General features: G+C 34.9%; 1 protein-coding gene across 6 annotated transcripts in view; it reads right to left on the bottom strand.

The window, feature by feature from the left end:
* Window positions 1-25246, bottom strand: part of CCDC18 (coiled-coil domain containing 18) — a 113202-nt gene that overhangs the window by 70564 nt on the left and 17392 nt on the right. For all 6 annotated transcript variants that reach the window (XM_045801765.2, XM_045801768.2, XM_045801770.2 and 3 more), the window contains 8 exons: window positions 19518-19614; window positions 16891-17012; window positions 15593-15884; window positions 13005-13129; window positions 11765-11925; window positions 6319-6542; window positions 4592-4702; window positions 3990-4121 (listed from right to left, as the gene is read on the bottom strand). In XM_045801765.2, the coding sequence (XP_045657721.1) occupies window positions 3990-4121; window positions 4592-4702; window positions 6319-6542; window positions 11765-11925; window positions 13005-13129; window positions 15593-15884; window positions 16891-17012; window positions 19518-19614 (1264 nt within the window). The remainder of the gene's footprint in view (window positions 1-3989; window positions 4122-4591; window positions 4703-6318; window positions 6543-11764; window positions 11926-13004; window positions 13130-15592; window positions 15885-16890; window positions 17013-19517; window positions 19615-25246) is intronic.

Raw genomic sequence — 25246 nt, 5'->3', positions numbered from 1 at the left:
GCTTAAGGAAGTTCTACAAAGTGAAATGAAAGGACGCTAGATAATAATTCAAAACCATACTGAGAAATAAAACTCTCAATAAAGATAACTGCAAAGATAATTATAAAAGCTAGTATTATTCTAACAATGGTTTGTAATTACATTTTTTTGTTTTCTATAGGATTTAAGAGTCTAATATATTTAATGAAGAAAAACCAGTTAGTGCAAAATCTAGCATTAGTATAAATTTGGTTTGTAATTCCAAGTCTTCTCTTTACATAATTTGAGAGACTAATGCATTTGAATGAATTATTAGCTTATGTTTTAGGGCACACAATGTATAAAGAAATAATTTTGTGACATTAACATTAGAAAGGAGTGAAAATGGAGCTGTGAAAGGACACAATTTTTATATATTACTTAGGTTGGTACAAATTCAAATTAGAATAAAACTTTAGAATGTTAAATGCAATATCCATGACAACCACACAAAAAACAGCAATACAATATTCACAAAGAGAATGGAAATGAGAAAAGAATTTTAAAATTTCACTACAAAAAACAAGCTAAATTCAAAAGAAGGCAGTAATGTAGAAAAGAAGGGACAAAAAAGCTGTAAGGCATATAAAAAACAAGTAGCATGATGACAAAAGTAAGTCAGTCTCTATCAGTATTACTTTAAAGATAAATGGATTAAACTCTCCAATCAAAAGACAGAGACTGGCAGAAGACAAAAACACATGATCCAACTACAGGTGACCCTTGAACAATGCAGAGGTTAGGGCAGCTGACCCCATATGCAGTCGAAAATCTGTGTATACTTCTGACTCTACAGAAACTTAACTACTAATAGTCTACTGTTGACCAAAGCCTTACCAGTAACATAAACAATTGATTAATACATATTTTGTATGTTACATGTATCATATTCTTATAATAAAGTAAGCTAGAGGAAAAAATATTAATTAAATCATAAAGAAGAGAAAATACATTTACAGTACTGCTGTAAAAAATCCACAAATAAGTGGACCCATACAGTTCAAACTCATGTTGTCAAGGGTGAACTATATATGCTGTCAACAAGAGACTCACATGAGATCCAAAGACACAAATGTGTTGAAAATGAAAGGATAGAAAAAGATATTCCATGCAAATAAGTAACCAAAAGAGAGCACGGGTACCTACACAAATATCAGATAAAACACTTTAAATCAAAAAAGGTTATAAGAGACAAAGAAGGACATTATAAAGGTTCAAAATAGTACTGATATAATAAAGTTTAGTTACGTAATGATAGACCATCAAATTATATGAGGCAAAACTGACAGAATTGAAGGGAAAAATAGACAGTTCTACAAAAATAGATGAAAACTTCAATACCCCACTCCTAATAATGGACAGAAAACCAGACAGATTATAAGTAAGGAAACAAAGGACTTAACAGAATAAATCAACTAGATCTAATAGACATATACAGAACATTCTAGCCAACAACAGAATACACATTCTTCTCAAGTATGAAGGGGACATTTTGTAGGATAGAGCATGTCAGGTCACAAATGGAAGTCTCAACAAAATTAAAAGGACAGATATCATTCAAAGTATCTTCTCTAACCACAACCAGATAAAATTGGAAATGAATAATGAAAGGAAAATTAAAAAATTCACAAGATTGTGGCATTAATTAAACAACAGATTTTTAAACAATCAATGAATCAAAGAAGAATTCACAAGGGAAATTAGAAGATAATTAGGAGACAAATGAAAACAAAAACACCACTTACCAAACCTTAAGAGACAGAGCCAAAGTGGGGCTAAGAGGTAAATTTACAGCTATAAATGCTTACATTAAAAAACAAAAAAGATCTCAAGTCAATAATTTAACTTCAAAACATAAGGAACTAGAAAAAGAAGAACAAGCTAAACTCAAAGCTAGTTGAGGGAAAGAAATAATAAAGATTACAGTAAAAATCAACAAAACGGAGAACAGAAAACAATGAAGAATATCAATGAAATGAAAAGTTAGCTCTTAGAAAAAATAAACAAAATTGACAAATCTTTAGCTGAGTAGATTAAAAAAACAGAGAACTCAAATTACCAAAATCAGAAATGAAAGTGGGGATAGCACTGCCAATTATACAGAAACAAAAGAGATTGTAAGAGAGTACTATGAATAACTGTATACCCACAAATTGAATAATCTAAATGAAATGGACAAATTCGTAGAAATACAAAACCTACAAAGACTATATAATGAAGAAATAGATCATAGGAATGACCTAAAACTAGTAAGAGGTTAAATCAGTAATCAAAACGTTCCCAACAAAGAAAAGCCCTGAACCTGATAGCTTCACTAGTGAATTCTACCAAATATTTAAAGAATATCAATGTTTAGGGGCACCTGGGTGGCTTGGTCATTTGAGCATCTGACTCATGATTTCTGCTCAGGTCATGATCTCATGGGTCATGGGATCAAGTAACACATCGGGCTCTATGCTCAGCAAGGAGTCTGCTTGAGATTCATTCCCTCTGCCTCTGCCCCTCCCCCACACTCTCTTTCTCCCTCTCTCAAATAAATAAAATAGAATAAAAAATACCAATGTAGGGGCGCCTGGGTGGCTCAGTCGTTGAGCGTCTGCCTTCGGCTCAGGGCGTGATCCCGGCATTCTGGGATCGAGCCCCACATCAGGCTCCTCTGCTGGGAGCCTGCTTCTTCCTCTCCCACTCCCCCTACTTGTGTTCCCTCTCTCGCTGGCTGTCTCTCTCTCTCTGTCAAATAAATAAATAAAATCTTTAAAAAAAAAAATACCAATCTTTCTCAAACTGTTCCAAAAAAGTTGAGAGAACACTTTTTAACTAATTCTGAGACCAGTTTTAACCTGATACCAAAACCAGACAAAGACACTAATGGAAAACTACAGATCAATATCCCTTATGAACACTGATGCCAAAATCAATATAATATTAATAATCCAAATTCAGCAGTGTGGTAAAAGGATTATATGCTATGACCAAGTGCAATTTATTCCTGGAATGCACGGGTGGTTCAACATGTAAAAATCAATGTAATATGCAGTATCAACAGAATGAAGAAAAAAAAACACATGATCATCTCAAATGATACAGAGAAGTTGACAAAACTCAACACCCTTTCATGATAAAAACACCAACAAACCAGGAATAAAAGAAAACTACCTTAACATAATAAAAGCCATATATGGAAAACCCACAGCTAACAACCTACTGAAAATGGTGAAAGACCGAAAGCTTTTCCTCTAAGATCAGGAACAAAACAAGGATGCCCCTTTTCACTTCCATTCAACACAGTACTAGAAGTTCTGGCCAGAGCAATCAGTGTCCATCAGTATAAATGGATAAGCAAAATGTGTTATATACAGAGAACAGAATATTATTCATTCTTATAAAGGAAGTAAATCCTGCAATATGCCACAACATGGATGAACCTCAAGAACATTATGCTAAGTGAATTAAGCCAGTCACAAAAAGACAAATACTGTATGATTCCACTTACAAGAGGTACTTAGGATAGTCAAAATCATGGGACAGAAGAAAGTAGAATGATGGTAGCTCATCTATGAGCTGGGGATGAGGGGCTGGGGGGGATGAGGAGAGGGGATAATGGGAGGTATTGTTTAATGCGTATAGAGTTTCAGTTCCGATATTATCCTACATGTCCCTTAGGCTCTGTTTTTTTTCCGAATCTTTTTTTCTCTCTGTTGCTCAGACTGAGTAATGTCCTTGCTCTATGTTTCTTTCTTATTTTTTTAATAATTTTTATTTTGTTATATTAGTCACCATACAGTACATCCCCAGTTTTTGATGCAATGTTCCATGATTCATTATTTGCATATAATACCCAGGGCACCATGCTCTATGTTTCAAGCTCATATTTTTACACACACACACACACACACACACACACACACACACACACACACACACAACCAATGGGTATTATTCAGCCACAAAAAAGAAAAACAGTATCTTACTCTTTCAATCTGCTTTTCCATTTCTTTATGCTGTTCAAGATGAATTTTCTTGGCCTTTTCAAAAGCTAAACAAATTTTCTCATGTTCTGTATTGATATTGGTTTCTAGACTTCTTATTTTTTCATTCTTTTCCTAGAAATACAAAAACACCTTAAAAGAAAATAACTGAGAACTAGTTTTATGTAGAAGTACATAAGTAAAGCATTGAATTTGTCATACTCTATTCTTTGAAGAATCACAGTAGTTAATATGTAAAATTTCAAAAATATTTAAACACTTATTGAGAAGACAAAATGGTTATTTTTAAAAACTGTATCAAAATGAAAAGATTTAACTATTTTAAAACACTGAAGAGAATATCAAAGAAGTATACTATTTCCTTCAATTCTACTAGAATAAAAATCGGAAATTACAGAATACTTGACATATAAGTCTATAAACTTAAAAATACATAAACAAAAAATGAATCATCAGAAAAGTTCAGTAGAATTTATACTTTCCTATTTGGTATACTGTACAACAATGACACTAAAACAAACATGCTGTCACAAATCAAGTGCCTTAAAGTCACAGTGAATTTGTAGCCAAACAGTAATTTTTACCATAAGCTCCTGTTCTAGTTCTGCATTTTTTGCAGCAATAGAGGAATAAGCAACTATTTTTTCTTCCAGCTGTTTCTCGAGAGTTAAAAGTTGAGAACATTTCTTTGTCATCTGAAAACACATTGAAATAAATTTAAAAAAAATTTTTTTTAAATTACTTTTAAAGATAAGTGACAATTTAGAAGAAAAATAGTGAAGGGAAGATCAGGTATATGACAGATTGTTCCATCTATGTAATACATAAGTAGTTTAATTCTTACCCCTTTGTCCAAACAGGATTGCATCCTAACCCATTTCTTAAAAGTAGCTGCTAAAGACCGAAATTACAGGTGCTTGGGTAGCTCAGTCGCTTAAGTATTTTCCTTTGGCTCAGGTCATGATCCCAGGGTCCTGGGATCGAGCCCCACATTGGGCTCCTTGCTCAGAGGGGAGCCTGCTTCTCTCTTTCCCTCAGCTCATGCTCTCTCTGTCTCTCAAATAAATATTTAAAAAAAAAAAAAAAAGGAAACAACCCATTCAAACCATGCCTGAAGTGCTCCTCAGATATAGGAAAAGAAATCAAATATTTAAAAAATAAAATTAAAAAAAGACTGAAATTAGTATAATAACATGTTAAAAGTAGCTACTTCTGGTGGTGGAATTATTAATGATTTATTTTCTTCTTTGTCCTTTCTGTATTTTCAACAAGATTGTGCTAATTTTGTAATCGGAACAGTTTATTAATCTCAGTACTAGATAATCTTCTAAGTAAGCTGATAGCAAGAATTTAGATGTAGACTGACTAAATTTCCTTTTCCATTACCCACATAATATAAGTTTTTCCTTGGTGTAGGCTACAGATTTTAAAACGAGAAATCAGACATTTTAAAAGTACTCCTACAGGGGCGCCTGGGTGGCTCAGTCATTAAGCGTCTGCCTTCGGCTCAGGGCGTGATCCCACCGTTCTGGGATCGAGCCCCACATCAGGCTCCTCCGCTGGGAGCCTGCTTCTTCCTCTCCCACTCCCCCTGCTTGTGTTCCCTCTCTCGCTGGCTGTCTGTCAAATAAATAAATAAAATCTTTAAAAAAAAAAAAAAAAGTACTCCTATAGACAGCATCAGCCTCAGTTTAAAGTGTGAATTTATCATATACACATATGGTCCTGGTCTATAATTACCTAAAAAGGCATCCTTGTTCTATCCTCAATAGAAATGAAGATCAAATATTCACAAAACACACATTATGCACTTTTCAAAATGTAATCCAAGCATATCTGCATCATTTTCATATGCAGTTGTTCACAAAAGCAGATTCCTGAGCATGACTCCATACCTACTGAATCAGAATCATTAGAACAGTACCCAGAAATCTACATGTTTAACAGGCTTCCCAGCCTGTTCTGCTGTTAGCTAACATTCAAAATCCTCTATTATCACTCCTTTTCTTCCAATTACAGAATCCAAATTCTTGACTTGTAAATGTGTATTAGCCATAATAACTTATACTTGGAAGAAATAGTAGACTGCAATACATTAGAAGTTCCACCATATTTGAGACCTGTTAGCCACTAGAGAGTAACTTCTTACTTTTAACATAGGTTAAAACTCAAGGGTTTCCAAATATAATTTTAAAAGAATTTATAACTGATGTATAAATCTGGACTTACACATACAACATTTATAAAACTCTATAATACCTTTTTCCTTGTCTCCAAAGTTAGTATACATAAACAGCTAATTCAAGCTTACTTCACTTTCCAGTTTGCTAGAGTTTGAAGCTTTCTCCAGTAGCTCCTCTTGTATCAGCTGAAACTGACTTGTTCTGTGGGCCATGTTAACCTTCAAATCAGAATTCTCAGCTTCTATTTGCATCAACTTAGTACGTAGTTCTTCTATTCCAGAAGCAAGTCTTTGCCTTTCTCTTTCATATTGCTTATTCATAGTATGTTGATTTTGGTCTTTTATTCTTTCCCCTAACAAACAAAAGGAAAATTGTTCTGTATAAAACTTAAAGAATAAAAACCTATTCAATGTTGAAAGATTTAATCATAAACAAAGTTTAATTTCTCATCTAAAGAATACTAAAGGGAATGGAGAATGAGACATACGTTAAGGAAAATATAATGAAGGAACATGGTAAGTAAAGTACTTCTATAATTAAGTATATAACAAAGTAGGAATAAATACTTCTGAATCACTCACTTTTCTAGACTATTCCTTCATACCAGAAAGAGTCCTTCTCTCACTATAAAAGTTCCCATTTTTTGGATAAAAAACATTGAAAAAAAAATCATTGTTTAAAAAAAAGTTGTCCTGTTTCCATAAACTTAAGTTGACCATAAAATTTCTCTGGATAACTTGGCATCATTAAGAATATTTTGATGTAGGGGCACCTGGGTGGCTCAGTTGGTTAAGCATCTGCTTTCAGCTCAGGTCATGATCTCAGGGTCCTGGGATCAAGCCCCCCATCAGGCTCCCTGATCAGCTGCGGGTCTGTTTCTCCCTCTCCCTTCTGCCCCTCCACCCACTTGTGTTCTCTCTTTCTAGCCCTGCTTTCAAATAAATAAATAATCTTTTTTTTTTTAAAAAAAGGAATATTTTCATGTATCGTATACAGATGCAAGTTCAAAAGCTGAAGATGGAATCTTTCCTAGTCTAAACTAGCTCATGAGAATTCAGTGATGCTTTTTGAAACTACCGAGGGCTATCAAAGATAGTTGTTCCAACACGTCCTTTCTCCACTACAAACATATGAACCTACTCCCACCTAAAAGTGACTGAGCTTTCAGGAGTGCCTTAAAAAGGCATAATGTGTATGACTGCATGAGAACACACATAGGTATGGAAATATGTAGAGATGCACTATGCCTTCAAGGGTTGCGTAAGTAGCCAATTCCTATCAATTCTACATATCCCTAATATTTCATTTTCTAGGCTATCTATCTATCATTAGCTCTATACTCTTTGATATAAGAGAATTTATAACATATTTATCAACACCTCTAATAACTAGCATTCACTCTGCTAATAATCTCATCACGCATCCCTATTCTCTCTAATCACTTAGCTATCTAATTCTCTCTGCTGTCATTTTTCCTACCACCAGCCAATCATATTTGAAGATAGACCATGATAGTTAAAGATACATACGTTAACCACTAGGGCAAGCATTAAGAAAATAAAGAGATATACTTAACTAATCAATAGTGAAGACAAAAATAGAATACTAAAATACAACTGATCCAAAAGAAAGCAGGAAAGATGAATAAAGGCCATTAGAATAAATAGCAAATACCAAGATAACAGTTTCTCTCTCCCTCTCTCTTTGCCCCCCCACTCTCTCTCTTAAATAAATATTTAAAAAAATAATAAATAAAAATGTACTTGACTGAAGTAAAATTTGCTTACAATAAGATGTACCTATTTAAAATATAAAGTTTGATATGTTTTGACAAATGTTTGGTTTTTTCATAAGTTTATACTTTGTAACCATCACCACAATCAAGACATCTAACATTTCCATCAGAAGACAAACAACCAACAGACACATGAAAAAATGTTCAACATCACTAATCATCAGAGAAACGTAAATCAAAACCTCAGTAAAATACCACCTCACACCTGCCAGAATGGCTAAAATCAAAAACACAACACTGTTGGTGGGAATGCAAACTGGTGTAGCCACTTGGAAAACAACATGGAACTTCCTTAAAAAATTAAAAACAGAATTATTATATGATCTTGTAATTCCACTACTGGGTATATACCCAAAGAAAATGAAAACACTAATTCAAAAAGATATATGCACCCCTATATTTATTGAATTTATTTATAATAGCCAAGATATGGAAGCAACCCAAGTGTCCATTGGAAAATGAATGAATAAAGAAGATGGGGTGTGTGTGTGTGTGTGTGTGTGTGTGTGTGTGTGTGTATAATGGAATATTACTCAGCCATAAAAAAGAATGAGATCTTGCCATTTGCAACATGAATGGACCTAGAGGATAGAATAGTAGGTGAAATAAGTCAGACAGAAAAAGATATATACTGTATGATTTCACTCACATGTGAAATTTAAGAAACAAATGAACAAAGAAAAAAGGACAAACACTCTTAAATATGGAGAACAAACTGGTGGTTGCCAGAGGGTGGGGGAAAGAGTTAAATAGATGAAAGGGACTAAGAGCACACTTGTCAAGATGAACACTGAGTAATGTATAGAAATGTTGAATTACTACATCTGTACACCTGAAGCTAACATAACATGCTATGTTAATTATACTTCAATTTAAAAAAACCCAAAAACCTGAAAATCATTTCCCTTAGGATCCCTTGTACTCCTTCTCAATTTTCTTTGGGTTTAATTATGTCTTTAATTTTTCTTACAGTGAAAGCTTAGATTATTGATTTTAAACATTTCTTCTTTTCTAATGTAAGTATTTAAAGGTATAAACTTATTTTAGGCAATGCTGTAGCTGCATCCCACAAATTTTTATATGTTGTATTTTCATTTTATTTACTTCAAAATATCCTATAATATCTCCTGTGTGTGTTGATTTACAAATATTTAGAATTTTCCAGGTATTTTTTTGTTATTAGTAGTGGACATAAGGTTGTTTTTCTTAAACAACCTAATTCATGAATGAACCTGATCTCAGTTTTTAAAAATGTTTTGAGACTTAGTTTATTGGCCAGCATATGGACTATCTTGATGAATATTTTAAATACATTTGAGAAAATTGTGTATTCTGGTGATTATTGTGTAGAGTAACTGTCAATCATATTAAACTTGTTTATAGTACTTAAGTCTTCTTTCCCCTTAATGATTTTCTGTGTACTTGTTCTATCAATTACTGAGAAAGTAGTTTTGAAATCTTCAGATATATATGCAGGTTTGTTCATTTATCCTTCTAGTTCTGTCAGTCTCAACTCTGCTTTGTCTGAAATTAATACAGTTATTCCAGCTATTTTTTATTGATATATAATTGACACATAACATTGTATTAGTTTCAGGTGTAAGACATAACGATCTCATATGTGTATATATTTTGAAGTGATTACCACAATAAGTCTATTTAACATCCATCATCACATATAGTTACAAATTTTGGGGAGGGATGAGAGCTTTTAAGATCTACTCTCTCAACAATTTTCATACATATAATACGATACTGTTAACTAACTATACATTACATCTCCAGGACTTGTTTATCTTAGAACTGAAAGTTTGTACCTTTTGACTACATTTACCCATTTTCCCCACCCCTACTTCCTGCCTCTGGCAAACACTAATTTGTTCTCTATGAGTTTGTATTGTTGTTTTGACATTTCATACATAAGTGAGATCATACAGTATTTGTCTTTCTCTGCCTGACTTCTCATTTAGCCTAATGTCCTCAAGGTTCATCCATGTTGTCACAAGTGGCAGGGTGTCTTTTTTATGGCTGAATAATATTTCATTGTATATATGTGTGTGTGTGTGTGTGTGTGTGTGTGTGTATTTTCTTTATCCATTCATCTGTTGATGGATGCTTAGGTTGCTTCCATATCTTGGCTATTGTAAATAATGCTGCAATGAACATAGGAGTGCAGACATCTTTTCAAGATAGTGATTTCAGATGTCGGGTAAATACTCAGAAGTGGAATTACTGCAACATATGGTAGTCCTATTTTTAATTTTTTGAGGAACTTCCATACTATTTTCCAAAGTGGCTGTACCAATTTACATGCTCACCAACAGGGCACAAGGGTTCCCTTTTCTCCACATCCTCATCAATGCTTATTTCTTATCTTTTTGATGATAACCATTCTGACATTGTGGTTTTGATTTGCATTTCCCTGACGATGAGCGCTGTTAAGCATCTTTTCATGTGTTTGTTGGCCTTCTGGATGTCTTCTTTGGAAAATTGCTTATTTAGATCCTCTGCCCATTTTTAAAACATATTTTATTTACTTTAGAGAGAGAGAGTGAGCTGGGGGAGGAGCAGAGGGAGAGGGACAAACGGACTTCACACTGAGTGTTGAGCCCAACTTGGGGCTCTATCCCATGACCCTGAGATCACGACCTGAGCTGAAATCAAGAGTCAGATGCTCAACTGACTGAGTCAACGCCCCATCTCTGTCATTTTTTAATTGAATTTTTTTGTATTGAGTTGTATGAGCTTTTATGAATTTTGGATATTAACTCCTTACCACATATGATTTACAAATGCTTTCTCCCACTTTATAGGTTGTCTTTTCTTTTGCTGGATAGAAGCTTTTTAGTTTGATATAGTCCCACTTGTTTATTTTTACTTTCTTGGTTTTGATTTTGGTGTCAAATCCAAAAGAAAATCATCACAAGACTGATATCTAGGAGTCTTCTCTTGTATTTTCTTCTAGAAGTTTTATGGTTTCAGGTTTTATATTCAAGTCTGTAATTCATTTTGAGTTTTTTTTAAATAATACTTTTAAATTATATTATGTTAGTCACCATACAGTACATCCCTAGTTTTTGATGTAAAGTTCTCTGATTCATTACTTGCGTATAACACTCAGTGTACCATGCAATACATGCCCTCCTTACTATCCATCACCAGCCTAATCCATTCCCCCACCCCCCTCCCCTCTGAAGCCCTCAGTTATTCTATTTCATTCTTTTGCATATGGCTTTTCAGTTTTCCTGACACTGTCTACTGAAAAGACTATCCTTATCCTATTTAATGTTCTTATCTCCTTTGTTGTAAATTAATTGACCCCATATACACAGGTTTATTTTTGTGCTCTCTATGCTGTTCCATTGATGTATATGTTGGTTATTAATGCCAATACCATACTGTTTTGATTACTAAAGCTTTGTAAGTTTGAAATTAGGAAGTGTGATGCCTCCAGCTTTGTTTTACTTTCTCAAGATTACTTTGGCTATTTGGGGTCTTTTGTGGTCCCATACAAATCTTAGGATTGTTCTACTGTTCTATAAAAAATGCCACTGGAGGATGCCTGAGTGGCTCAGTTGGTTAAGCATCTGCCTTCGGCTCAGGTCATGATCCCAGGATCCTGGGATCGTACCCCACATTGGGCTCCCTGCTCAGCAGGGAGTCTGCTGCTCCCTCTGCCCCTTCCCCCACTCATGCTTGTGCTCCCTCTCTCTGAAATAAATAAAATCTTAAAGAAAAAAAAAGACTTAGAATTCAAAAATTCAATTTAATACACTCACCTAATTGATTATCTCCTAGTTTTACCGGTTCTGTCTCTAAACTATTTATTTTGCCACTTTCTTGTTTGCCATTACAAGCAAGAAGACTCTTAGACAACTGATTTGCAGCCAGGTTTGCCTGAAGCTTTTGAATTTCTGCCTCTTTTATTGCAAGCTTAATCCTGGAACAAAATAAGATACACCAAAAATTTTTAGAAAGATCCTATACAAATATCTCATAACGTTTTTACCTTTTAAATCAGCAAAAATTTACTCTGATATTTGTTAACTACTGGGCAGAATGTGGAAGTTCTTATATACCATTCATTGGAATGTAAACTGGTTCAGCTACTTTAAAAATTTGATAGTACCTAGTAAAACTAAAAATGTCCACATATCATGACCTAGCAATTTCACTTTTAGGAATATACACTGGAGAAACTCTGGCATATTGTAAAAGGAAACATGTAAAAGTATGTACTTTGCAGCACTGTTTGTAACAGAAGAACTAGAAACAAGGTAACTATCAATAAATAGTGATACAATTATAGAATAGATGGGGCGCCTGGGTGGCGTAGTCGCCTGGGTGGCATAGTCGCCTGGATGGCACAGTCGTTGGGCATCTGCCTTCGGCTCAGGGCGTGATCCCGGCACTCTGGGATCGAGCCCCACATCAGGCTCCTCCACTAGGAGCCTGCTTCTTCCTCTCCCACTCCCCCTGCTTGTGTTCCCTCTGTCAAATGAATAAATAAAATGTTTTTTTTAAAAAAAACAATTATAGGATAGACTCCTATACAGCTATTAAAACTAACCATACTAATCCATCCATTGATGAGTCATTCTAACTACCTACCTCAAAATGTATGAATTTAAAAAATAATGCTGAGTGAAAAAGCAAAATTACAAACAATATAAGCACACAGTATATTTTCCATGTGTGGATGTAAACATATACAAAATGAACTGAAGAATATACACCAATTCAGGATGGTGGATACTTAGGAGAAGAATGAGACTAGTGGGAAGGAACATCCCTTAGTTCCTTAGTTTAGAACATCCCCAAATGTTTTTAGTTCTAAACACATTTGAAAAAAATATCATGAATGTTAAGAAGAATCAGTTCTTAGCTGTGGAAACAGATACTTGTTATAATACTTGCAGAACTTTTCAGTACATTTTTCATCTTCTCAAAATTTTAATTTAATTACCAATTTTAAAAAAACACTGTATTTGCTACAACTTCAGCATCTGAAAACCATACCTCAATTCGGAAATCATCATTTTATTTGCCTCACAGCAGCCAATGTAATTGTCTTCCTTGTTTGACAAACTACTCATCTGGTGTTTAGAAAGAGATGATTTAAAGCCAAACATTTCTCTTTTTAACTGCAAATTTAAAACAAACATATATAAACTTACAGCATCTTCGATGTAATTGTTTTATTATTCAGAACTCCAATTTTTAAAAATTGTGTGAATAGAAACAACCCAACGTCCATCAATAGGATAAATGTATAGATACATTATGAAATATTAAGATAACAGGAAAACCACAAATTAAAATAAACCTGCATTATATAAATCATTTGGAGACACTATATAACACAACATTAAGTGAAAAACAACAGAGGCATATGTAGTACTTTCCAAAATATATTAGTTATATATGTTTTTCTAGAGCATTCTTACGTGGCAATATTTAAAATATAGACAAGAAGGATACACATGAGTTTCAGAATAGTGCCTACCTCTGTGGAGAGATGAAAAGGATTGGGATCTAACAGTACATAAAGAGGCCTTATTTATCTGTAAAATTTTATTCTAAAAAAATCTGAAGTGGATATCACAATATGTTACTCAGATTTAGCAAATGGTGTGCTGCATTGGTCTCTGCTTTTCTGTATGTTTGAACAATAGAGAATATTTTAAATTAGTTGTGAAAAGGGGCAAGATTAGCACTTAATGACTACTATCTTCAAAGTATAACCAAACCAAGCTTTCTAGAAATGAAGAAAATTCACATTTCCAAACTATGTTATTCTTAGCATTGCATGAAACACAGGATCAAACATATATTACCATACCAACTTCAGAATCACATATAAAGTAATCCTTGATATTGAGTCAAATGAGAATATCAATTTAAAATGAATGCTATCGGGGCGCCTGGATGGCTAAGCATCTGCCTTTGGCTCAGGTCATGATCCCAGGGTTCTGGGATCAAGCCCCACATCGGGCTCCCTGTTCAGCACGGAGCCGGCTTCTCCCTCTCCCTCTGCCCTCCCCCACTCAGTCTCTCTCTCACTTTCAAATGAATAAGATCTTTAAAAATTTTTTTTAAAAATGAATACTATCTGCATTAATTACTATCAGATTTCAAAAGCAAACAGTACATTAAAAACCTAAGCAAATAATCAGGATCCTAGGAAAGTAGACACAGCAGAGGGCTGGGAACCAAGAATCATACATTCTAGTTTTAATTCTGCTACTAGCTAGTTGTAAAATTTATTACTTCCTTGGTGTTATATTTCTTCATCAATAAAGTGATGGTGTTGAATCAGATGATTTCTAAGGTCCCTTTCAGCTTGTTAATTCCATGACAGTTTAAAATTGGTAAGAGTCTACCACTCATTCAAATGTATTTGAAACAGCCATGACACATTTATATACAGTTTTCTCCTGATCTCCCCTTTAGTTTACACCTATCAATAATGGATTTCTGCGACAGTTATACTTACTTTCTTCCTAATCTCACTTACATATGGTCATATATATAACTGAAAGAGAAGTGGTGGCCAGCTGCTATCAGAAAAACATTTTACTGTTCTGTGCATTCTAGTAAGTACATGAAAAGTTGCACATTATTAGTCATTAGAAAAATGCAAATTAAAACCACAATGTGATACCACTTATACTCACTAAGATGGCTATAATCTAAAAGACGGATAATAAAAAATGTTGGCTAGGATGCAGAAAAACAGGACCCCTCGTACATTCCTGGTGAGGATGTAAAATGGTAGAGCCACTTTGGAAAACAGTTTAACACAACTTTACCATATGACCCAGAAATTCCACTCCTAGGTATCAAGAGAAATGAAAGTATGTCCGCACAAAGAGTTGTATGCAAATATTCATAGCAGCACTATCCTTAACAGTCCAAAAGTGGAAGCAATCCAAATGTCTATCTATTGGTGAATAAATAAAATGTGGCATATCCATACAATGGAATAACACTCAACAATAAAAGGAAATGAAGTACTGATTGATACATTTCACAATGATCCCCTCAAATTTTTAGAATGCAAGAGACCATATATTGTATAATTTTATTTCTAAGAAATGCTCAGAAAAGACAAATCTCTAGAGACAGAAAGTAGATTAGTGGTTCCCTAGGGGTGGGTGTGGGTACAGGAATTAATTATATATAAACAGGCACAAGGGATCTTTGGGGGAATGATAAAAAATGTGTGAAAACTAGATTGTGGTATTGTTAAAAAACTTGTAAGTTTACTAAAAATAATTGAACGGTACAATTAAGATCAGTGAATTCTGTAGTATGTCAATGTTACCTGAATAAAGCTATTTTTAAAAAATCCTGTATCGTTCTTACATATGGCACCTCAGAGACTAAGAAAGGGTGGAAGAGTAGAAAGCTTAAGTGCAGAAAAAGAAAAGGGATTAGACAGAAAGGAAATTCATGATGGAAAATACAGATTTGTATGTATGTATGTACAGATTTGATATATGTATGTATGAATGAATGAATAAATAAATACTTATAAAGTAACCACAAGACAACAACCTCTTCCAAAGCACTTCAGTAAAATTTTCTTTTTCACCCATACTTACTGGCAACTGGGACATCACTTTTTCCAAACTTCTCAGTTCCACCCTTGAACTATCTATTTCTTGTTGACACAAATCCAGTCGCTCATTCTGTGCTGCAACACGGACCTTTAATTCTCGGTTTTCATTCATTAGAGAAAATTTTTCTCTAAGTACTTCTTCTTTGTCCTCTAATTCACTCTCCAGCTTCAGAATACTTTGCCTAGATTCAGTTAGTTGTGCCATAACTTCTGAATTTTTCACTGCCATGATCCTTAATTTTTCTTTTCCATTGTTATTTTCCTCTTTTAACTGCCTATGAAGAAAAAAGCATAAAAGTGAAAATAAAATATACATTTTTAGTAGTCATATTTAATCTCACTTTTAAAATATTTTAAAGCCTTAATTCTAGAATAGTAACATCTGCTCATATTTACTAAGTGCCTACTTTCTGCACGCCAGGAACTCACAACTTTATGTGGGTAGCACTATTAGCATTCTCTGTTTATAGATAAGGAAACCAAGGCATAGAAATGTTATGAAACTTTGCCAGTGTCTCACAGTAAGTAGGAGGGCAGGATAACTCCATTATCTTCAAAGCACTTCTGCTCCCTTTCGAAAAATGTTAAGACAGGAGATCTAACTCCAAAATCCTAATTCAACATACCGCAACATCAAGAAAGTTTTAGATTATGTAAGGAAAAACCATGAACTATTAGCCACAACTCCAAAAGACAGTAATCAATCATTAACTGATTACTAGGCATTATTTTCAAATATATATACATATATGTATATGTATATACACCTATAAAAACATGTCAAACATTAGAACAATGTAATCTTTAGAACTGTTGGTGAATGGATAAAATGGATAAATAAAATGTGGTATACCCATACAGAAGAATAATATTCAACAATAAAAAAATGAAATGCTGATATACATCACAATGCATCAGTTTCCTTTTTCACCAGTTTCATCAGTTTCCTTTTTAATGTCTCTGAAATGAGAAGCCTGGACTTATTTTACTAACCAGCTACTGTCACACTACAAAGACATTATGTGTGTGCTGATTTTCTCTAAATATATGCAAAGCAAATATGCTGATCATATTACTCTGTATTTACTAGTATATTAATAGCAACATTTTATTGATTAAAAATCCTAACGTTATACCTAGAACACAATTTTAGTCATGAAACCTATCTTTCTATGTAATTTAAGGCTATAATTGCAATATACAAAATATTCTATATTAAAATGTTTCAGTTCTTTCTCCATTTCCACACAAAAATCCTTTTTCCACGACAGGATACTGTACCTTAATTTCTCTTTCAGAATTTCAAGGTCACTTTTATACAGACCACACTTTTCCTGTAGCCTTTTATTTTCTTTTTCACAGCTAATTAGATTTTTCTCTAATATTTCTTCTTCAACTTGAACCTAAAACAATAATTTGTTTTAAGTGGACATACTATTGTGGTCATAAATTTTAGATGTTTCAAACTAAAAAGTAGTGATTTCAGAAATAAGCAGGAAAGTAGAGTAAGTATTCCATATGTTTAAGTCCCCCGTCTTGTAGCAAAAGGAGCAAAGGAAACTTCCTGGGCAGTAACAAAGGACAGGGAGGGGGATTCTACCACCTGTCCAGAAATGGTTAAAAGCCTGTGACAGCAGCAATGGCACTACCATCTGAAAGCAAGTGTTCTGGGCTCACAGGGGCAAGGCAAGCAACTCATGTAGGGATGCTGCATCAAGTTATTGAAGGCTAACTATACTGCAAATGTTCCGGAGAAAGACTTTTTGAAATTTTAGCCACTGAATACTCCCACTGAAATCACAGTCCAAATCTAAGACAGATAAAAGTCAAGCACCCAGGGAGTGCCTGGGTGGCTCAGTCGGTTAGGCCTCTGCCTTTGGCTCAGGTCATGATCCCAGGGTCCTGGGATCCAGCCCATGGGACTCCCTGCTCAGCGGGAAGTCTGCTTCTCCCTCTGCCCCTCCCCGCTGCTCATTCTCTCTCTCTCAAAGAAAAAAATAAAATCTTAAAAAAAAAGTAAAGTGCCCAGGTTGGAGTGGTGGGAGAGGAGGGCTAGGAGAGGACGGTAGATCTGTCCCACTTTCTCTGTTACATCTACTTAATTATAGGGCTCTGCTGATCACGGTTTGAAACTGATAATCCCAAGGAGAAGTGTGAAAAAATCATCTTACGTTTTCTTCTCTTTCCTGTATAAAGTCCTCCCTCTTTCTGAGGATATTCCCCCCATAGGATATTCCCCCTGCCTCCCCCTACAGATTACCTTATTAAAAATCCCTTCTATGCTATTTCATTCCCACAGGGACTTTCTCCAAGGCTTTCAAAACAGTGATCTGATTAATTTACACTTAAGACTAGTACCTAACAGGATCTCGATTTTTAAATTTTTCTAATTGAAATATAGTTGACACAAAATGTTATATTAGTTTCAGGTGTTTAACACAGTGATTCAGCAACTCTATATGCTACGCTCACCACATGTGTAGCTCCCATCTGACACCATGCAACACTATTACAATACCACTGACTATTCCTTATGCTGTGCTTTTCATCCCTGTGCCTTATTCATTCCCTAACTGGAAGCCTATTCCTCCTTCTCCCCTTCACCCATTTTGCCCTCTCCCTGCTCCTTCCATCTCTGTGAACCATCAGTTTGTTTTCCTTATTTATAGGTCTGATTTTGCTTTTTGTTCATTTTTTAGATTTCACATATAAGTGAAATCATATGGTATTTGTCTTTCTTCTTAAATTTTTATTTATTTAAAAGATTTTGTTTATTCATTTGAGAGAGAGAGAGAGACTGAGAGAGAGTACAAGAGCGGGGTAAGGGGCAGAGGGAGAAGCAGGCTCTCCACTGAGCAGGGAGCCCGATGTGGGGCTTGATCCCAGGACCCTAAGATCATGACCTGAGCAGAAGGCAGACGCTTAACCAACTAAGCCACCCAGGCACCCCTCTTATTAATTTTTAATAATATTTCTTCTTCCCTTCTACCTTTCTTTGAACAGAATCATTAACTTCTTGTTTCAATTATTATCTCAAGATGAAAGTCTCTCATATTAGTATCTATTGACCAGACAGACCTCCCTTCTGAGCTCAACATCTGAATATTCAGCATGTGGCCTTCCTCCAAACAGGTTTTATTATCCTTGTGGTATTACTTGAAAATATTTAATGAATGTAATAAAGCCACTATACTACTATGCAGAATTTGTTCAAGGAATCTTCCCTCTGAGAAACAGAAGTAAGACCCTCCCAGGGTGGTAGGTCCAGGGAGACCGACTGAAGACTATACAATCTACTCTGCCTTCATTTTCATCGAGGTGATGGGAACAAATTTTGTTTCTTTTTTTTTCTAATTTTTTTTATTTTTTAAATATTTTATTTATTTGAGAAAGAGAGAGTGAGTGAGTGAGTGAGTGGGAAAGAGAGCACAAGCCAGCTTGGGGGGAGAGCCAGGGAGAGGGAGAAGCAGACTCCCTGCTGAGCAAGGAGCCCAATGCAGGACTCAATCCCAGGACTCTGGGATCATGACCTGAGCCAAAGGCAGACGCCTTAGACTGAGCCACCCAGGTGCTCCCAAATTTTCTGTTTCTACGTCTACAGCTCCAACCTCTGCTCACTCACCTCATCTTTCTCTGCATTTTTTTCCCTTTCTCTATATATTGTTCTTCCCCTTGTCTCCATTCTTTCCCCACTTTGGATACAAAAAGTTTTTTGCTCATTATGAGAAGATTGTAAACACCAGCCTTAACCAGTATCTATAAATTCTTTATTCCAACAAATTTATTATAAGGTCATAAAAATTATTCCCTGCTTTAACTCTAAGCAAACATATTCTATTTATGTCTATTTTTATATTTAGAATATAGACAGTAACACAAAACACTGAATTGGCACATCTACTTCTTACCTTTTCCAGTTTTTCTGCCACTTTTTCTTTATAATGTTGGAAAGCTTTACTTAGCTCTTCAGCATTATACAGTGCTTCATTCCTTTGTCGTTCAGCTCTAAAGTTTAAAAAGGGATGATTAATAAAAGTAAAGAATGCTCTGTATTTGACTAGTGAAACTCCAAAGTAACCTGTATTTTATTATAAGGAAAAATTAGAGATGAGCAGTACTAAAAAAGAATAGTAGGCTTAAACTGCAGAATGAATAGAGACTACAAAACCTTCCTATTATCGATATGAAAAATAAAATACAAAACACATACACTTTGAAACATACATACATTCCTATGTTTTGGCAATTTTTTCTTTATCTGGAAAAGACAAGACTAAGGGAAGTGGCCTAGAATGTATAAATTTTCAAACATCAATTATTACATAATCAGTCCACTGTGTAGTATATTCAAAATACTCATTAAATCCTGTGACCTTTGCAAAGGGCAAGTAAATTTTCAAAAAGGTATTTCAGAAGACATATCTAAAAGACATAAAAACCTGAACAACAAAATCCAGCCACTACAAAGCACTGCCTTAGTTAACCCTGACCTTTCCTCATACTTTTCACATTGAACTGAGACTACTGGGCTGAAATGTAGTCAATATCATACCCACACCTAAAAATTTTTCTATTATTAAAACCTCTTCTCATCATATTCTTTCCAGTGTAAGGGAGATTAGTGATTCTCCTCTTATCAAGGGTGAATTCTTCTATACTCTGGATCTCAGCTCTTCCCTTTTAGGGACGTCCTCTACCTTCTTCTCTACTGGTTTACAGATTCAGTGGAAGTGTCTCTTACTTTCTAAATCTATGTGGTTCTTAAGTTTGGATCGCAACTATGGACATCAGTAGTGTTTATTTGATTCCAAAGTTTCAGATAAATGGAAAGAGTTTAAACAATTGGGCATTTATCTGAAAATCTAAAAGAAGATATTCCATTATTTAGTTTGCATAGCTAGAGTTCAGAGAGCAAAGCATACCTGTATTTCTCACTTAAACAAACAAAACCCTCCTATGTGCTTTCCTCTCTCATCCTTCCTTTCAAGACAAACTTCAAAACTTTTACACTTATCTACTCTTCCTTACCACCAATTTTTTAAAAAAGTTAAGACATATTTCAGCCACATAGAAAAGTATACATAAACATATCCATGTACTCCCAATCCAGCTTTAATGCATCTTCTCGATTTTTGCCTTATGTGGCAGTTTTTTAAACCAAACAAAGCATTATATACATTAGAGCTGAAGTCCCTGTGTGTCCCTTCCAAATCCCATTCCCGACTTCTTCCAAAGAGGTAACCCTAATCTTTTTTTTATTACAATAGATTTTGTATATCGCATATTAACCTAAACCCACGAATAATACATCACAGTTCATTTATTCCAAGAGGCACACTGTTTTCACAATTTTAACATCTCTATAATTGGTATGTGTTCTATAATTAATGGTATAGGATAGTTTCGTGGTGATATTTTTTCTTAGTGATTACCTAAATAATGGTGCACCTTAAAATCTGTGTAATCTTACATTAAATGAGACATAATAGTTTCTCTCATGTTTTTATACTTTATACGACCATACTGTATCTATATAGCATACACTATATATATCCTTCTGCAGACTGCTTTTATTCAGTATTGTTCAAGAACTATGTCCATCTTTACGACTATAGTTCATTTTAAAAAATCTAGCAACTATTCTATTGCATGAAAATACTGTAATTTATTTATTCATTTTTCATTTGATAGACACTGAGGTTGTTTCCAGCTTATACAAACATGGGGCATCCCAGTGCACAGCTTCTTGGCAACATGTGGGAGAGTTTCTTTAAGATAAGTAAGAGCTAAATTGCTAGATACTTTCCAAAGTATTTCAAAGTTGAAAGTACTAGGTAGGAGCACCTTCAACTTTATCAAATCTTTTCTAAAAAATTAGTACAGCAGGTGTATCAATGTATACTCCCAAACAGAAATGTGTATGAGTTTTTCTTGTACTACACCTTTACCCATGCTTAGAACAGCAGTAATAAATAATAAATATATAAAATAATAAATAATAAAATAATAACATACTTAAGCCTCTCAACAATCTATAATGAAGGTAAGTGGCAAAAGTGAGGCACTCACAGGTTAAGTAACTTATCCAAGATCTCACAGGTTACAGTGAATATAAACTGTTTCCAAAAACTCTTTACTTAACCATTTTGCACTACTATCTTTGGTATGTGATTGTACTCTTATAACCTCATTGTAGTTTTTTTTTTTTTTAAGATTTTATTTATTTATTTGACAGAGAGACAGCCAGCGAGAGAGGGAACACAAGCACCCCTGTAGTTTTTTTTTTTTAAGATTTTATTTATTTATTTGAGAGAGAGAGAGAGAGAGAGAGAGCACAGGCAGGCGGACAGCGGGAGCGAGAGAGAAGCAGACTCCCCACTGAGCAGGGAGCCCCTCGGGGCTCCATCCCAAGACCATGAGATAGTGACCTGAGCCGAAGGCAGATGCTTAACCGACTGAGCCACCCAGGCACCCCTCATTATAGTTTTAATCTGCATTTTTGATCAAATGAGGTTGAGCAAGTTTCTAAGCTTCATTGGCCATTTGGATTTCTTGTCCTTTACCTGTTCAGATTCTTTGTCTTTATTCCTGGATTTTCCCCTCCCTTGTTTTACTGATTTGTTGGAGTTTTTTAATGATTTCTGGATACTAATCCTTGTGAATTAAATTATTTGCAAATATTTCCTCAAACATCTGACTTGTCTTTTTCATTTTTTAAATGATGTGTTTTATAGAAGAGAAAGTATTTATGCTTTCTGGATCTTATTTATTTATTTAAATTCAACTAATTAACATATATCTGGATATGACTTAAAAATATTCTTCCCTCAGGGCGCCTGGGTGGCTCAGTTATTAAGCATCTGCCTTCAGCTCAGGTCATGATCCCAGGGTCCTGGGATCGAGCCCCGCATTGGGCTCCCCGCTCAGCAGGGAACCTGCTTCTCCCTCTGCCTGCTGCTCCCCTGGTCATATTTGCTCTCTCTCTCTCTCTAATAAATAAAACCTTAAAAAAAAAATTCTTCCCCCTTCTATGAGACATCATGAAAACTATTCCTCTATACTTTCTCTAAAAGTTTTACTTTTCACAATTGGGTCTTTAACCTATCTGGAATAATTTTTTGTATAGGGGTATAGTATTGTTAGAAGGTAGGGGAGGGACAGTAAAGTATCCCCAAACTGAGAAGGCACTTTGAGACCAGAAAATGAAGAACATCACTCCATACAGTTTACGGAGTTTTATTCAGGGTAACTTAATTGGGGGGGGATGGAAAACCTCAAGCACCAGAGCTATTATTCTCTTTAAAGTCCAAATCTTAGCTTATAGATTTTATAAAGCAAGGGGACACATGACGGGGAGGAGAGGGGACACTGCAGTGAGATCAGATGGTTTGCATGCACCTAGCTGACAGCTAACCTTTAAGTAGATCTTGTGGCCTACTTGTGCATCAGAAACGAGAAAGACTATGTTACTTCTAACAGATTCCTGGAAGGCCAAAGCAAGCCTCCTCCTACCCCACCTTGATGGGCATTTCTAAGGTATGTAAATCAATGTCAAGGGGTCCGGAACACGTAGCCCCAAGAGAGGTAATCCAGTGAACACGAACAAGATGGAGGGCGAAAAACAGAGTCAGTATTGTCCGCACTCCTACAAGTACAAAGCAAGGATCTAATTTAATTTTTTAAAATCAATAATGAATTCTCCCAGGAACACCTTTTGAACTTTTTGTTTTTTTAAATTGGTATCCCTTAATGCAGACCGATTTTTGATATTTTGTCACAACTGCTTGTGTCTCTCACCTGAGATGTTTTTGTATTGAACTACATTCTAGAGAAATTAGTAACCTTCATCCTTAAATACTTTAGCATGTATCCTAAGAAAACAGACATCGCCTCATGTAACTATCAAATTCAAGAAATCTAAAATTGTTACAATACTATTATCTAACATACAATTCATATGCTAAGTTTTATTGGTTATTCTAACAATGTTCTTTATAGATCTCTTCTTTTCTTCTGATCCAGGATCACATACTGCTTTTAGTTATATCTTTAGTTTCTTTAATCTGGACTATCTCAGCTTTGTTAAAGTCTTCCGTGACACTGACATTTTTTTTTACAGTAATAGCCTGAACTTCCTGAACATATACTATGTGCCACAGAGAGCGTGAGCTGCTCTAGACACCTAATCAAATGGTCACAACTCAGTAAAGCAGACATTATCCTTACTTTATCTGTACCTAGCACCCAAAAAGATTAAACAGTATGCTCAAGACATGTCCTCACACATACTAAGTAGTAAACACGATGTATGAATCTAAGAAGCAGGTGGGCCCTTGCTCTCAACCCTCAGGGGACACGGACTACTGATACAAAATTAAATGTCAAATAAGGCACACAAAATTAAATGTCAAATAAGGCACACACAAAAAAACATGATTTTAGAATCATGCTATGCAAATAACTTTTTTCTTATATAGGGAAATATGAGCATCCTGTTTAATAAGTAGAAAAAACCATATATATATATATATATATATACACACACACACACACACACACACACACACACACACACACACATACATATACATACACACACACACACAAAGGTTACTCAGAGGTCTATTCTGATATTGCCATTGAAGAGCCACACAGGTAAGATCTTCGACTGCCAGAAGCTGATGGTCAATTCTGTGTATCCTGTGAACCCCTGGATTCAATTATTCTACCTTCTTTTACTTTCTAGTGTGATCAAGTATAAAGTTAAATGACCTATGACTAAGGCTGGCATAAATGTGCCGCAGTCACTCAAGCTATCTGGAAGTAGATTATCACTACAACATATTTTTCTCATCCTGCTTCCCTCTCTTTTCTCAACTACCTACTATTTCTTAAGCCTGTGTGCTTCACCATGACAGAAACACATCAAACTAGGGTTCTCTTCTGTTCTCTAGATGGTTGATATGTACCAAGTAAGAAATCCAGTAAATCAATGAACGCATGCTGCTAAGTATCTGCTTCCCCTTGCCTGTTTCCTCATGAGTAGATTCAGGCTATTCTTTCTTGGGAGCACACTACATAAGTGACATTGTATCCTTTCTACTACACCACATATGAAACACACCGTATCAGTCTGTCCAACACCTTAACTTACTGATTCTTTCATTCTTTCCCCTGATTTGTAATGCCACCTGTTATGTATTAAGTTTCCCCTATGTGTGTATTTGCTAAAGACGGTCTGTTCTATACAACGGATTTTTTTTTTCCGGTTTATTCTTATACCAACACCACATTAACTTAATTCATACAACTTCGGAAGTCCTGTATCTATAGGCATGCTCGCCACCGTGGTCTACAGCTTCAAAAGTGCCTCCCTTATTCTTAGACCTTAGTTCTTACATATGATATTTAGGGTCTGTTCAATATGTTTTACCAAAAATCTTTTGGGATATTGATTGGAATTGTATGGAATATATCAATTATTTTGGGAAAAGCTGACACTTTTATATCAGGTTGCCTTCCAGAAAAATAGTATATACTTTATTTTAGTATATGTACTCCTGAAGCAAGCACTGATATATATACTTCATTAGTTAGATCTCTTTTTAAGACTTTCAATAACATTTTATAATTTTCT

This window comes from Ursus americanus, chromosome 12, assembly GCF_024610735.1.
Source record: "Ursus americanus isolate L20-20 chromosome 12, mUrsAme1.1.p, whole genome shotgun sequence".
NCBI lineage: Eukaryota > Metazoa > Chordata > Mammalia > Carnivora > Ursidae > Ursus > Ursus americanus.
The sequence above is the reverse complement of the archived record's forward strand: the minus strand, read 5'-3'. Positions and strand labels throughout refer to the sequence as shown.